This window comes from Coregonus lavaretus (genome assembly GCF_964263955.1).
Source record: "Coregonus lavaretus genome assembly, chromosome: 22".
In the NCBI taxonomy this organism is placed as follows: Eukaryota; Metazoa; Chordata; class Actinopteri; order Salmoniformes; family Salmonidae; genus Coregonus; species Coregonus lavaretus.
In genome coordinates, this window is record NC_140009.1 from 3,970,892 (window position 1) to 3,984,926 (window position 14,035).

At 58.9% G+C, this 14,035-nt stretch overlaps 1 protein-coding gene across 1 annotated transcript in view; it reads left to right on the plus strand.

Annotated features, from left to right (window-relative positions):
* lama5 (laminin, alpha 5) overlaps positions 1-14,035 on the plus strand; it is a gene marked incomplete at its 5' end in the record, with an annotated part of 129,042 nt that overhangs the window by 106,750 nt on the left and 8,257 nt on the right. Inside the window, 5 exons of the mRNA XM_084186664.1 lie at positions 5,155-5,356; positions 5,578-5,730; positions 12,832-12,991; positions 13,241-13,465; positions 13,774-13,893. Of these exons, the coding sequence (XP_084042790.1) occupies positions 5,155-5,356; positions 5,578-5,730; positions 12,832-12,991; positions 13,241-13,465; positions 13,774-13,893 (860 nt within the window). The remainder of the gene's footprint in view (positions 1-5,154; positions 5,357-5,577; positions 5,731-12,831; positions 12,992-13,240; positions 13,466-13,773; positions 13,894-14,035) is intronic.

The following is a 14,035-nucleotide window of genomic DNA, read 5'->3' on the forward strand; positions in this document are numbered from 1 at the left end:
CACCTGTCACTGCCCCGTCTCTCCCACCTGTAACACCTGTCACTGCCCCGTCTCTCCCACCTGTTACACCTGCCACTGCCCCGTCTCTCCCACCTTTCCCACCTGTCACTGCCCCGTCTCTCCCACCTTTCCCACCTGTCACTGCCCCGTCTCTCCCACCTGTAACACCTGTCACTGCCCAGTCTCTCCCACCTGTAACACCTGTCACTGCCCCGTCTCTCCCACCTGTAACACCTGTCACTGCCCCGTCTCTCCCACCTTTCCCACCTGTCACTGCCCCGTCTCTCCCACCTGGAACACCTGTCACTGCCCCGTCTCTCCCACCTGTAACACCTGTCACTGCCCCGTCTCTCCCACCTGTAACACCTGTCACTGCCCCGTCTCTCCCACCTGTAACACCTGTCACACCTGTCACTGCCCCGTCTCTCCCACCTTTCCCACCTGTCACTGCCCCGTCTCTCCCACCTTTCCCACCTGTCACTGCCCCGTCTCTCCCACCTGTAACACCTGTCACTGCCCCGTCTCTCCCACCTTTCCCACCTGTCACTGCCCCGTCTCTCCCACCTTTCCCACCTGTCACTGCCCCGTCTCTCCCACCTTTCCCACCTGTCACTGCCCCGTCTCTCCCACCTGTAACACCTGTCACACCTGTCACTGCCCCGTCTCTCCCACCTGTAACACCTGTCACACCTGTCACTGCCCCGTCTCTCCCACCTTTCCCACCTGTCACTGCCCCGTCTCTCCCACCTTTCCCACCTGTCACTGCCCCGTCTCTCCCACCTGTAACTCCTGTCACTGCCCCGTCTCTCCAACCTTTCCCACCTGTCACTGCCCCGTCTCTCCCACCTGTAACACCTGTCACTGCCCAGTCTCTCCCACCTGTAACACCTGTCACTGCCCCGTCTCTCCCACCTGTAACACCTGTCACTGCCCCGTCTCTCCCACCTTTCCCACCTGTCACTGCCCCGTCTCTCCCACCTGGAACACCTGTCACTGCCCCGTCTCTCCCACCTGTAACACCTGTCACTGCCCCGTCTCTCCCACCTGTAACACCTGTCACTGCCCCGTCTCTCCCACCTTTCCCACCTGTCACTGCCCCGTCTCTCCCACCTGGAACACCTGTCACTGCCCCGTCTCTCCCACCTGTAACACCTGTCACTGCCCCGTCTCTCCCACCTGTAACACCTGTCACTGCCCCGTCTCTCCCACCTCTCCCACCTGTCACTGCCCCGTCTCTCCCACCTGTAACACCTGTCACTGCCCCGTCTCTCCCACCTGTAACACCTGTCACTGCCCCGTCTCTCCCACCTGTAACACCTGTCACTGCCCCGTCTCTCCCACCTGTAACACCTGTCACTGCCCCGTCTCTCCCACCTGTAACACCTGTCACTGCCCCGTCTCTCCCACCTGTAACACCTGTCACTGCCCCGTCTCTCCCACCTCTCCCACCTGTCACTGCCCCGTCTCTCCCACCTCTCCCACCTGTCACTGCCCCGTCTCTCCCACCTCTCCCACCTGTCACTGCCCCGTCTCTCCCACCTCTCCCACCTGTCACTGCCCCGTCTCTCCCACCTGTAACACCTGTCACTGCCCCGTCTCTCCCACCTTTCCCACCTGTCACTGCCCCGTCTCTCCAACCTTTCCCACCTGTCACTGCCCCGTCTCTCCCACCTGTAACACCTGTCACTGCCCCGTCTCTCCCACCTGTAACACCTGTCACTGCCCCGTCACTCCCACCTTTCCCACCTGTCACTGCCCCGTCTCTCCCACCTGTAACACCTGTCACTGCCCCGTCTCTCCCACCTGTAACACCTGTCACTGCCCCGTCTCTCCCACCTGTAACACCTGTCACTGCCCCGTCTCTCCCACCTGTCACTGCCCCGTCTCTCCCACCTTTCCCACCTGTCACTGCCCCGTCTCTCCCACCTGTAACACCTGTCACTGCCCCGTCTCTCCCACCTGTAACACCTGTCACTGCCCCGTCTCTCCCACCTGTAACACCTGTCACTGCCCCGTCTCTCCCACCTGTAACACCTGTCACTGCCCCGTCTCTCCCACCTGTAACACCTGTCACTGCCCCGTCTCTCCCACCTTTCCCACCTGTCACTGCCCCGTCTCTCCCACCTGTAACACCTGTCACTGCCCCGTCTCTCCCACCTGTAACACCTGTCACTGCCCCGTCTCTCCCACCTTTCCCACCTGTCACTGCCCCGTCTCTCCCACCTGGAACACCTGTCACTGCCCCGTCTCTCCCACCTTTCCCACCTGTCACTGCCCCGTCTCTCCCACCTTTCCCACCTGTCACTGCCCCGTCTCTCCCACCTTTCCCACCTGTCACTGCCCCGTCTCTCCCACCTGTAATACCGGTCACTGCCCCGTCTCTCCCACCTTTCCCACCTGTCACTGCCCCGTCTCTCCCACCTGTAACACCTGTCACTGCCCCGTCTCTCCCACCTGTCACTGCCCCGTCTCTCCCACCTGGAACACCTGTCACTGCCCCGTCTCTCCCACCTGTAACACCTGTCACTGCCCCGTCTCTCCCACCTGTAATACCGGTCACTGCCCCGTCTCTCCCACCTTTCCCACCTGTTACTGCCCCGTCTCTCCCACCTTTCCCACCTGTCACTGCCCCGTCTCTCCCACCTGTAACACCTGTCACTGCCCCGTCTCTCCCACCTTTCCCACCTGTCACTGCCCCGTCTCTCCCACCTTTCCCACCTGTCACTGCCCCGTCTCTCCCACCTGTAACACCTGTCACTGCCCCGTCTCTCCCACCTGTAACACCTGTCACTGCCCCGTCTCTCCCACCTGTAACACCTGTCACTGCCCTGTCTCTCCCACCTGTAACACCTGTCACTGCCCTGTCTCTCCCACCTGTAACACCTGTCACTGCCCCGTCTCTCCCACCTGTAACACCTGTCACTGCCCCGTCTCTCCCACCTTTCCCACCTGTCACTGCCCCGTCTCTCCCACCTGTAACACCTGTCACTGCCCCGTCTCTCCCACCTTTCCCACCTGTCACTGCCCCGTCTCTCCCACCTGTAACACCTGTCACTGCCCCGTCTCTCCCACCTTTCCCACCTGTCACTGCCCCGTCTCTCCCACCTGGAACACCTGTCACTGCCCCGTCTCTCCCACCTTTCCCACCTGTCACTGCCCCGTCTCTCCCACCTGTAACACCTGTCACTGCCCCGTCTCTCCCACCTTTCCCACCTGTCACTGCCCCGTCTCTCCCACCTGTAACACCTGTCACTGCCCCGTCTCTCCCACCTTTCCCACCTGTCACTGCCCCGTCTCTCCCACCTGTAACACCTGTCACTGCCCCGTCTCTCCCACCTTTCCCACCTGTCACTGCCCCGTCTCTCCCACCTGTAACACCTGTCACTGCCCCGTCTCTCCCACCTGTAACACCTGTCACTGCCCCGTCTCTCCCACCTGTAACACCTGTCACTGCCCCGTCTCTCCCACCTGTAACACCTGTCACTGCCCCGTCTCTCCCACCTGTAACACCTGTCACTGCCCCGTCTCTCCCACCTTTCCCACCTGTCACTGCCCCGTCTCTCCCACCTGTAACACCTGTCACTGCCCCGTCTCTCCCACCTGTAACACCTGTCACTGCCCCGTCTCTCCCACCTTTCTCACCTGTCACTGCCCCGTCTCTCCCACCTGTAACACCTGTCACTGCCCCGTCTCTCCCACCTTTCCCACCTGTCACTGCCCCTTCTCTCCCACCTGTAACACCTGTCACTGCCCCTTCTCTCCCACCTGTAACACCTGTCACTGCCCCGTCTCTCCCACCTGTAACACCTGTCACTGCCCCGTCTCTCCCACCTTTCCCACCTGTCACTGCCCCGTCTCTCCCACCTGTAACACCTGTCACTGCCCCGTCTCTCCCACCTTTCCCACCTGTCATTGCCCCGTCTCTCCCACCTGTAACACCTGTCACTGCTCCGTCTCTCCCACCTGTAACACCTGTCACTGCCCCGTCTCTCCCACCTTTCCCACCTGTCACTGCCCCGTCTCTCCCACCTTTCCCACCTGTCACTGCCCCGTCTCTCCCACCTGTAACACCTGTCACTGCCCCGTCTCTCCCACCTGTAACACCTGTCACTGCCCCGTCTCTCCCACCTGTAACACCTGTCACTGCCCCGTCTCTCCCACCTTTCCCACCTGTCACTGCCCCGTCTCTCCCACCTTTCCCACCTGTCACTGCCCCGTCTCTCCCAACTTTCCCACCTGTCACTGCCCCGTCTCTCCCACCTGGAACACCTGTCACTGCCCCGTCTCTCCCACCTTTCCCACCTGTCACTGCCCCGTCTCTCCCACCTGTAACACCTGTCACTGCCCCGTCTCTCCCACCTTTCCCACCTGTCACTGCCCCGTCTCTCCCACCTTTCCCACCTGTCACTGCCCCGTCTCTCCCACCTTTCCCACCTGTCACTGCCCCGTCTCTCCCACCTGTCACTGCCCCGTCTCTCCCACCTGTCACTGCCCCGTCTCTCCCACCTGTCACTGCCCCGTCTCTCCCACCTGTAACACCTGTCACTGCCCCGTCTCTCCCACCTTTCCCACCTGTCACTGCCCCGTCTCTCCCACCTGTAACACCTGTCACTGCCCAGTCTCTCCCACCTGTAACACCTGTCACTGCCCCGTCTCTCCCACCTTTCCCACCTGTCACTGCCCCGTCTCTCCCACCTGTAACACCTGTCACTGCCCCGTCTCTCCCACCTGTCACTGCCCCGTCTCTCCCACCTGTCACTGCCCCGTCTCTCCCACCTTTCCCACCTGTCACTGCCCCGTCTCTCCCACCTGTCACTGCCCCGTCTCTCCCACCTGTCACTGCCCCGTCTCTCCCACCTTTCCCACCTGTCACTGCCCCGTCTCTCCCACCTTTCCCACCTGTCACTGCCCCGTCTCTCCCACCTGTAACACCTGTCACTGCCCCGTCTCTCCCACCTGTAACACCTGTCACTGCCCCGTCTCTCCCACCTGTAACACCTGTCACTGCCCCGTCTCTCCCACCTGTAACACCTGTCACTGCCCCGTCTCTCCCACCTTTCCCACCTGTCACTGCCCCGTCTCTCCCACCTTTCCCACCTGTCACTGCCCCGTCTCGCTCTTCTGTAACTCACCTGTCCTCTTCTTTCCCCCCAGGCCTCACATCTCCATGGGTCTACGTGTGAACTCGTCAGACGGCCTGGTGTTCTACGTGTCAGGATCACTAGAACGTTCTAGTAGCAGCTCTGTGGTGACCCTCTCTGTCTCAGACGGGCACCTGTTGCTCCTCGTCAACGGAGGGAAGAGGAAACACAGCATCCGCAGCCACAGGAAGTACAACGACGGACAGTGGCACACGGTAGGCCATGTGATAAAGACATGATCGTTGTCACATGCATACAGTGGAGCAGATCCTTGTATTTGGATTCTTTATTTAGATATAAAGCTCTGCTCTGCAGTACGGAAGGATCACATACTGTCACTCTCATCGTCGCTTTGTCACTTCTTTCCTGATTGAAATCAACATTGAGATTGAGGTCTATGTGTATCTGACTTGTGTATCTGTGTGTGTTTGTTCAGGTGTTTGTGAAGAGGGAGAGAGAGAAGGCCAGTTTGATTGTTGATGGGATCGATGCCCAGTCTAAGAGGGTCTCAGGGGGAGAGAAGAACCCCCTCAGCCCCCCTCTCTACATCGGAGGAGTTCCCTCAGCACTCACCAGCTCACTTCTCTCAGTAATACAGCCTTTCCTCCACTCTCCTTTCCTCCACTCTCCTTTCCTCCACTCTCCTTTCCTCCACTCTCCCCTCCACTCTCCTTTCCTCCACTCTCCCCCCACTCTCCTTTCCCCTGCTCCCCTCCACTCTCCTTTCCTCCACTCTCCACTCCACTCTCCTTTCCTCCACTCTCCTTTCCTCCACTCTCCTTTCCTCCACTCTCCTTTCCTCCACTCTCCTCCACTCTCCTTTCCACTGCTCTCCTCCACTCTCCTTTCCTCCGCTCTCCCCCACTCTCCTTTCCTCTGCTTTCCTCTCCTCCACTCTCCTTTCCACTGCTCTCCTCCACTCTTCTTTCCTCCACTCTCCCCTCCACTCTCCCCCACTCTCCTTTCCTCTGCTCTCCCCCACTCTTCTTTCCTCTCCCCCACTCTCCTTTCCTCTCCTCTCCACTCAACTCCACTCTCCTTTCCTCCACTCTCCTCCACTCTCCTTTCCTCCATTCTCCTTTCCTCCACTCTCCCCCACTCTCCCCCACTCTCCTTTCCTCTCCCCCACTCTCCTTTCCTCCACTCTCCTCCACTCCACTCTCCTTTCCTCCACTCTCCTCTCCTCCATTCTCCTTTCCTCCACTCTCCCCCACTCTCCTTTCCTCTCCCCCACTCTCCTTTCCTCCACTCTCCTCCACTCCACTCTCCTTTCCTCCACTCTACTCTCCTCCACTCTACTCTCCTCCACTCTCTCCTCCACTCTCCTTTCCTCCATTTTCCTTTCCTCCACTCTCCTCCACTCTCCTTTCCTCCACTCTCCTCCACTCTCCTTTCCTCCACTCCCCTCCACTCTCCATTCCTCCATTCTCCTTTCCTCCACTCTCCTCCATTCTCCTTTCCTCCACTCTCCCCCACTCTCCTTTCCACTGCTCTCCTCCACTCTTCTTTCCTCCACTCTCCCCCACTCTCCTTCCTCCACTCTCCCCTCCACTCTCCTTTCCTCCGCTCTCCCCCACTCTCCTTTCCTCCGCTCTCCCCCACTCTCCTTTCCTCCGCTCTCCCCCACTCTCCTTTCCTCCGCTCTCCCCCACTCTCCTTTCCTCCACTCTCCTCTCCCCCACTCTCCTTTCCTCCACTCTCCTTTCCTCCACTCTCCCCCACTCTCCTTTCCTCCGCTCTCCCCCACTCTCCTTTCCTCCGCTCTCCCCCACTCTCCTTTCCTCCGCTCTCCCCCCACTCTCCTTCCTCCACTCTCCCCTCCACTCTCCTTTCCTCCGCTCTCCCCCACTCTCCTTTCCTCCGCTCTCCCCCACTCTCCTTTCCTCCGCTCTCCCCCACTCTCCCCTCCACTCTCCTTTCCTCCGCTCTCCTCTCCTCTCCTCCACTCTCCTTTCCTCCACTCTTCTTTCCTCCACTCTTCTTTCCTCCACTCTACCCCGCTCTCTCCCCCACTCTCCTTTCCTCTCCCCCACTCTCCTTTCCTCTCCTCTCCTCCACTCTCCTTTCCTCCACTCTACTCTCCTCTCCACTCCACTCTCCTTTCCTCCACTCTCCTCCACTCTCCTTTCCTCCATTCTCCTTTCATCCACTCTCCCCCACTCTCCTTTCCTCTCCCCCACTCTCCTTTCCTCCACTCTCCTCCACTCCACTCTCCTTTCCTCCACTCCTCCACTCTACTCTCCTCCACTCTCTCCTCCACTCTCCTTTCCTCCATTTTCCTTTCCTCCACTCTCGTCCACTCTCCTTTCCTCCACTCTCCTCCACTCTCCTTTCCTCCATTCTCCTTTCCTCCACTCTCCCCCACTCTCCTTCCTCCACTCTCCCCTCCACTCTCCTTTCCTCCGCTCTCCCCCACTCTCCTTTCCTCCGCTCTCCCCCACTCTCCTTTCCTCCGCTCTCCCCCACTCTCCTTTCCTCCACTCTCCTCTCCTCCACTCTCCTTTCCTCCACTCTTCTTTCCTCCACTCTCCCCCACTCTCATTTCCTCCGCTCTCCCCCACTCTCCTTTCCTCCGCTCTCCCCCACTCTCCTTCCTCCACTCTCCCCTCCACTCTCCTTTCCTCCGCTCTCCCCCACTCTCCTTTCCTCCGCTCTCCCCCACTCTCCTTTCCTCCGCTCTCCTCCACTCTCCTTTCCTCCGCTCTCCTCTCCTCCACTCTCCTTTCCTCCACTCTTCTTTCCTCCACTCTACCCCGCTCTCTCCCCCACTCTCCTTTCCTCCGCTCTCCCCCACTCTCCTTTCCTCCGCTCTCCTCTCCTCTCCTTTCCTCCGCTCTCCCCCACTCTCCTTTCCTCCGCTCTCCCCCCACTCTCCTTTCCTCCGCTCTCCTCCACTCTCCTTTCCTCCGCTCTCCTCCACTCTCCTTTCCACTGCTCTCCTCCACTCTTCTCTCCTCCACTCTCCCCCACTCTCCTTTCCTCCACTCTTCTTTCCTCCACTCTTCTCTCCTCCACTCTCCTTTCCTCCACTCTCCCCCCACTCTCCTTTCCTCCACTCTCCCCCACTCTCCTTTCCTCTGCTCTCCCCCACTCTCCTTTCCTCCGCTCTCCCCCCCACTCTCCTTTCCTCCGCTCTCCCCCCACTCTTCTTTCCTCCGCTCTCCCCCACTCTCCTTTCCTCCGCTCTCCCCTCCCCTCTCCTTTCCTCCGCTCTCCCCCCACTCTCCTTTCCTCCGCTCTCCCCCACTCTCCTTTCCACTGCTCTCCTCCACTCTCCTTTCCTCCGCTCTCCCCCACTCTCCTTTCCTCCACTCTCTTCTCCTCCACTCTCCTTTCCTCCACTCTACCCCACTCTCCCCTCCACTCTCCTTTCCTCCGCTCCCCTCCACTCTCCTTTCCTCCGCTCTCCTCTCCTCCACTCTCCTTTCCTCCACTCTCCTTTCCTCCGCTCTCCTCCACTCTCCTTTCCTCCGCTCTCCTCCACTCTCCTTTCCTCCGCTCTCCCCCACTCTCCTTTCCTCCACTCTCCCCCACTCTCCTTTCCTCCACTCTCCTCTCCTCCACTCTCCTTTCCTCCACTCTTCTTTCCTCCACTCTACCCCACTCTCCCCTCCACTCTCCTTTCCTCCGCTCCCCTCCACTCTCCTTTCCTCCGCTCTCCTCTCCTCCACTCTCCTTTCCTCCACTCTCCTTTCCTCCACTCTCCCCCCACTCTCCTTTCCTCTGCTCCCCTCCACTCTCCTTTCCTCCACTCTCCACTCCACTCTCCTTTCCTCCACTCTCCTTTCCTCCACTCTCCTTTCCTCCACTTTCCTTTCCTCCGCTCTCCTCCACTCTCCTTTCCTCCGCTCTCCTCCACTCTCCTTTCCTCCGCTCCCCTCCACTCTTCTTTCCTCCACTCTTCTTTCCTCCACTCTACCCCGCTCTCTCCCCCACTCTCCTTTCCTCTCCCCCACTCTCCTTTCCTCTCCTCTCCTCCACTCTCCTTTCCTCCACTCTACTCTCCTCTCCACTCCACTCTCCTTTCCTCCACTCTCCTCCACTCTCCTTTCCTCCATTCTCCTTTCCTCCACTCTCCCCCACTCTCCTTTCCTCTCCCCCACTCTCCTTTCCTCCACTCTCCTCCACTCCACTCTCCTTTCCTCCACTCCTCCACTCTACTCTCCTCCACTCTCTCCTCCACTCTCCTTTCCTCCATTTTCCTTTCCTCCACTCTCGTCCACTCTCCTTTCCTCCACTCTCCTCCACTCTCCTTTCCTCCATTCTCCTTTCCTCCACTCTCCCCCACTCTCCTTCCTCCACTCTCCCCTCCACTCTCCTTTCCTCCGCTCTCCCCCACTCTCCTTTCCTCCGCTCTCCCCCACTCTCCTTTCCTCCGCTCTCCCCCACTCTCCTTTCCTCCACTCTCCTCTCCTCCACTCTCCTTTCCTCCACTCTTCTTTCCTCCACTCTCCCCCACTCTCATTTCCTCCGCTCTCCCCAACTCTCCTTTCCTCCGCTCTCCCCCACTCTCCTTCCTCCACTCTCCCCTCCACTCTCCTTTCCTCCGCTCTCCCCCACTCTCCTTTCCTCCGCTCTCCCCCACTCTCCTTTCCTCCGCTCTCCTCCACTCTCCTTTCCTCCGCTCTCCTCTCCTCCACTCTCCTTTCCTCCACTCTTCTTTCCTCCACTCTACCCCGCTCTCTCCCCCACTCTCCTTTCCTCCGCTCTCCCCCACTCTCCTTTCCTCCGCTCTCCTCTCCTCTCCTTTCCTCCGCTCTCCCCCACTCTCCTTTCCTCCGCTCTCCCCCACTCTCCTTTCCTCCGCTCTCCCCCCACTCTCCTTTCCTCCGCTCTCCTCCACTCTCCTTTCCTCCGCTCTCCTCCACTCTCCTTTCCTCCTCTCTCCTCTCCTCCACTCTCCTTTCCTCCACTCTTCTTTCCTCCACTCTACCCCGCTCTCTCCCCCACTCTCCTTTCCTCCGCTCTCCCCCACTCTCCTTTCCTCCGCTCTCCTCTCCTCTCCTTTCCTCCGCTCTCCCCCACTCTCCTTTCCTCCGCTCTCCCCCCACTCTCCTTTCCTCCGCTCTCCTCCACTCTCCTTTCCTCCGCTCTCCTCCACTCTCCTTTCCACTGCTCTCCTCCACTCTTCTCTCCTCCACTCTCCCCCACTCTCCTTTCCTCCACTCTTCTTTCCTCCACTCTCCCCCACTCTCCTTTCCTCCACTCTCCCCCCACTCTCCTTTCCTCCACTCTCCCCCACTCTCCTTTCCTCTGCTCTCCCCCACTCTCCTTTCCTCCGCTCTCCCCCCCACTCTCCTTTCCTCCGCTCTCCCCCCACTCTTCTTTCCTCCGCTCTCCCCCACTCTCCTTTCCTCCGCTCTCCCCCCACTCTCCTTTCCTCCGCTCTCCCCCACTCTCCTTTCCACTGCTCTCCTCCACTCTCCTTTCCTCCGCTCTCCCCCACTCTCCTTTCCTCCACTCTCTTCTCCTCCACTCTCCTTTCCTCCACTCTACCCCACTCTCCCCTCCACTCTCCTTTCCTCCGCTCCCCTCCACTCTCCTTTCCTCCGCTCTCCTCTCCTCCACTCTCCTTTCCTCCACTCTCCTTTCCTCCGCTCTCCTCCACTCTCCTTTCCTCCGCTCTCCTCCACTCTCCTTTCCTCCGCTCTCCCCCACTCTCCTTTCCTCCACTCTCCCCCACTCTCCTTTCCTCCACTCTCCTCTCCTCCACTCTCCTTTCCTCCACTCTTCTTTCCTCCACTCTACCCCACTCTCCCCTCCACTCTCCTTTCCTCCGCTCCCCTCCACTCTCCTTTCCTCCGCTCTCCTCTCCTCCACTCTCCTTTCCTCCACTCTCCTTTCCTCCACTCTCCCCCCACTCTCCTTTCCTCTGCTCCCCTCCACTCTCCTTTCCTCCACTCTCCACTCCACTCTCCTTTCCTCCACTCTCCTTTCCTCCACTCTCCTTTCCTCCACTTTCCTTTCCTCCGCTCTCCTCCACTCTCCTTTCCTCCGCTCTCCTCCACTCTCCTTTCCTCCGCTCTCCCCCACTCTCCTTTCCTCCGCTCTCCCCCACTCTCCTTTCCTCCGCTCTCCCCCCACTCTCCTTTCCTCCGCTCTCCCCACTCTCCTTTCCTCCGCTCTCCCCCACTCTCCTTTCCTCCGCTCTCCCCACTCTCCTTTCCTCCGCTCTCCCCCACTCTCCTTTCCTCTGCTCTCCCCCACTCTCCTTTCCTCCACTCTCCTTTCCTCCACTCTCCCCCCACTCTCCTTTCCTCCACTCTCCTTTCCTCCACTCTCTCCCCACTCTCCTTTCCTCCACTCCCCTCTCCTTTCCTCCGCTCTCCCCCACTCTCCTTTCCTCCACTCTCCCCCACTCTCCTTTCCTCTGCTCTCCCCCACTCTCCTTTCCTCCGCTCTCCCCCCCACTCTCCTTTCCTCCGCTCTCCCCCCACTCTTCTTTCCTCCGCTCTCCCCCACTCTCCTTTCCTCCGCTCTCCCCCCACTCTCCTTTCCTCCGCTCTCCCCCACTCTCCTTTCCACTGCTCTCCTCCACTCTCCTTTCCTCCGCTCTCCCCCACTCTCCTTTCCTCCACTCTCTTCTCCTCCACTCTCCTTTCCTCCACTCTACCCCACTCTCCCCTCCACTCTCCTTTCCTCCGCTCCCCTCCACTCTCCTTTCCTCCGCTCTCCTCTCCTCCACTCTCCTTTCCTCCACTCTCCTTTCCTCCGCTCTCCTCCACTCTCCTTTCCTCCGCTCTCCTCCACTCTCCTTTCCTCCGCTCTCCCCCACTCTCCTTTCCTCCACTCTCCCCCACTCTCCTTTCCTCCACTCTCCTCTCCTCCACTCTCCTTTCCTCCACTCTTCTTTCCTCCACTCTACCCCACTCTCCCCTCCACTCTCCTTTCCTCCGCTCCCCTCCACTCTCCTTTCCTCCGCTCTCCTCTCCTCCACTCTCCTTTCCTCCACTCTCCTTTCCTCCACTCTCCCCCCACTCTCCTTTCCTCTGCTCCCCTCCACTCTCCTTTCCTCCACTCTCCACTCCACTCTCCTTTCCTCCACTCTCCTTTCCTCCACTCTCCTTTCCTCCACTTTCCTTTCCTCCGCTCTCCTCCACTCTCCTTTCCTCCGCTCTCCTCCACTCTCCTTTCCTCCGCTCTCCCCCACTCTCCTTTCCTCCGCTCTCCCCCACTCTCCTTTCCTCCGCTCTCCCCCCACTCTCCTTTCCTCCGCTCTCCCACTCTCCTTTCCTCCGCTCTCCCCCACTCTCCTTTCCTCCGCTCTCCCCACTCTCCTTTCCTCCGCTCTCCCCCACTCTCCTTTCCTCTGCTCTCCCCCACTCTCCTTTCCTCCACTCTCCTTTCCTCCACTCTCCCCCCACTCTCCTTTCCTCCACTCTCCTTTCCTCCACTCTCTCCCCACTCTCCTTTCCTCCACTCCCCCTCTCCTTTCCTCCGCTCTCCCCCACTCTCCTTTCCTCCGCTCTCCCCCACTCTCCTTTCCTCCGCTCTCCCCCACTCTCCTCTCCTCTCCTCTCCTCTCCACTCCACTCCACTCCACTCCACTCCACTCCACTCCACTCCACTCCCCTCTCCTCTCCTCTCCTCTCCTCTCCTCTCCTCTCCTCTCCTCTCCTCTCCTCTCCTCTCCTCTCCTCACCACTCTGGTATGTAGTGCCTTGCCAATGGTCTGTTTCCCTCCATGTAGGTGCCAGGTCCAGGAGGGTTTGTGGGCTGTGTGAGGGACCTGAGGCTGAATGAGGAGAGCCCAGCCAGTCCCTCCACCAGCCTGGGGGTTGTACCCTGCTTCCAGACCACTCTGCAGCCCGGGGCATACTTCTCCTCCCAGGGAGGTCACATGGCTATAGGTATAAACTACCTCCTCTCTCCCGCCTGTCTAACTCTGTTGCCCCCTCTCTGAAACCATTTGGATTCAATTGGCTACTCTTGAAAATGTTGGATTGGAATTTTTTACAAAAATCTGTAACATTTGGGATGTTGATTTTGGGGTCCAGAAAATAATCTATGAAAAACCCAGGATTATGAGACAGCACAACTAAAAGACACCGTGTTGTTTTAACAGTCCGAGGCACACTGAATAATCTCTCTCTGTCTAGATGAGTCCCTGATGTTGGGACGGGACCTGGAGGTCCAGCTGGAGGTCAGGCCGGTGTCAGACTCTGGTCTCCTGCTCTATGCTGGCACCGGGGCTGGGCAACAGCTCAGCCTCCACCTCAACCAGGGAGCGGTAGCTGTCATAGTAAACAGTGGCAATGGAGAGTTCTCCACTTCCTTCACACCAGAGGAATCCTTGTGTGACGGGCATTGGCACAGTATCACAAGTGAGTGGTGTACACACACACACACACACACACACACACACACACACACACACACACACACACACACACACACACACACACACACACACACACACACACACACACACTTTGATGTTTTAAAGAATGAATTGTTTCACCTTCTTTAGCACTGTAACGTCCTGTCATTTGAGATTTGCAACAATATGATATTAATGCTTGGAAGTTTTCTAATAATTGTATATTTGTTTAATAATGTATTGAATGATTGCTTAATTGATTGATTGGTTGATTGACTGTGTGAGTGTTGTGTTCCGCTGTTCTCCCTGTAGTTGTGAAGAAGAGCAACGTGCTCCAGCTCCATGTGGATGCAGCCAGTGAACACAGTGTGGGCCCCAAGCAGGGCCGATCCTCAGGGGCCAAGGGGGCTGTGTACCTGGGGGGAGCACCAGGTGAGGACACCCCCCATATAGAGAGATACTATAGAGCTTTTCAACTGTCAAAACAATATCACGTTCTGTATGCACGCGCAAACCAAAAGGTTCCCCAGTAAACATCCGCCAATGCATCGCGCCATAATTACTAGCTAGCTAG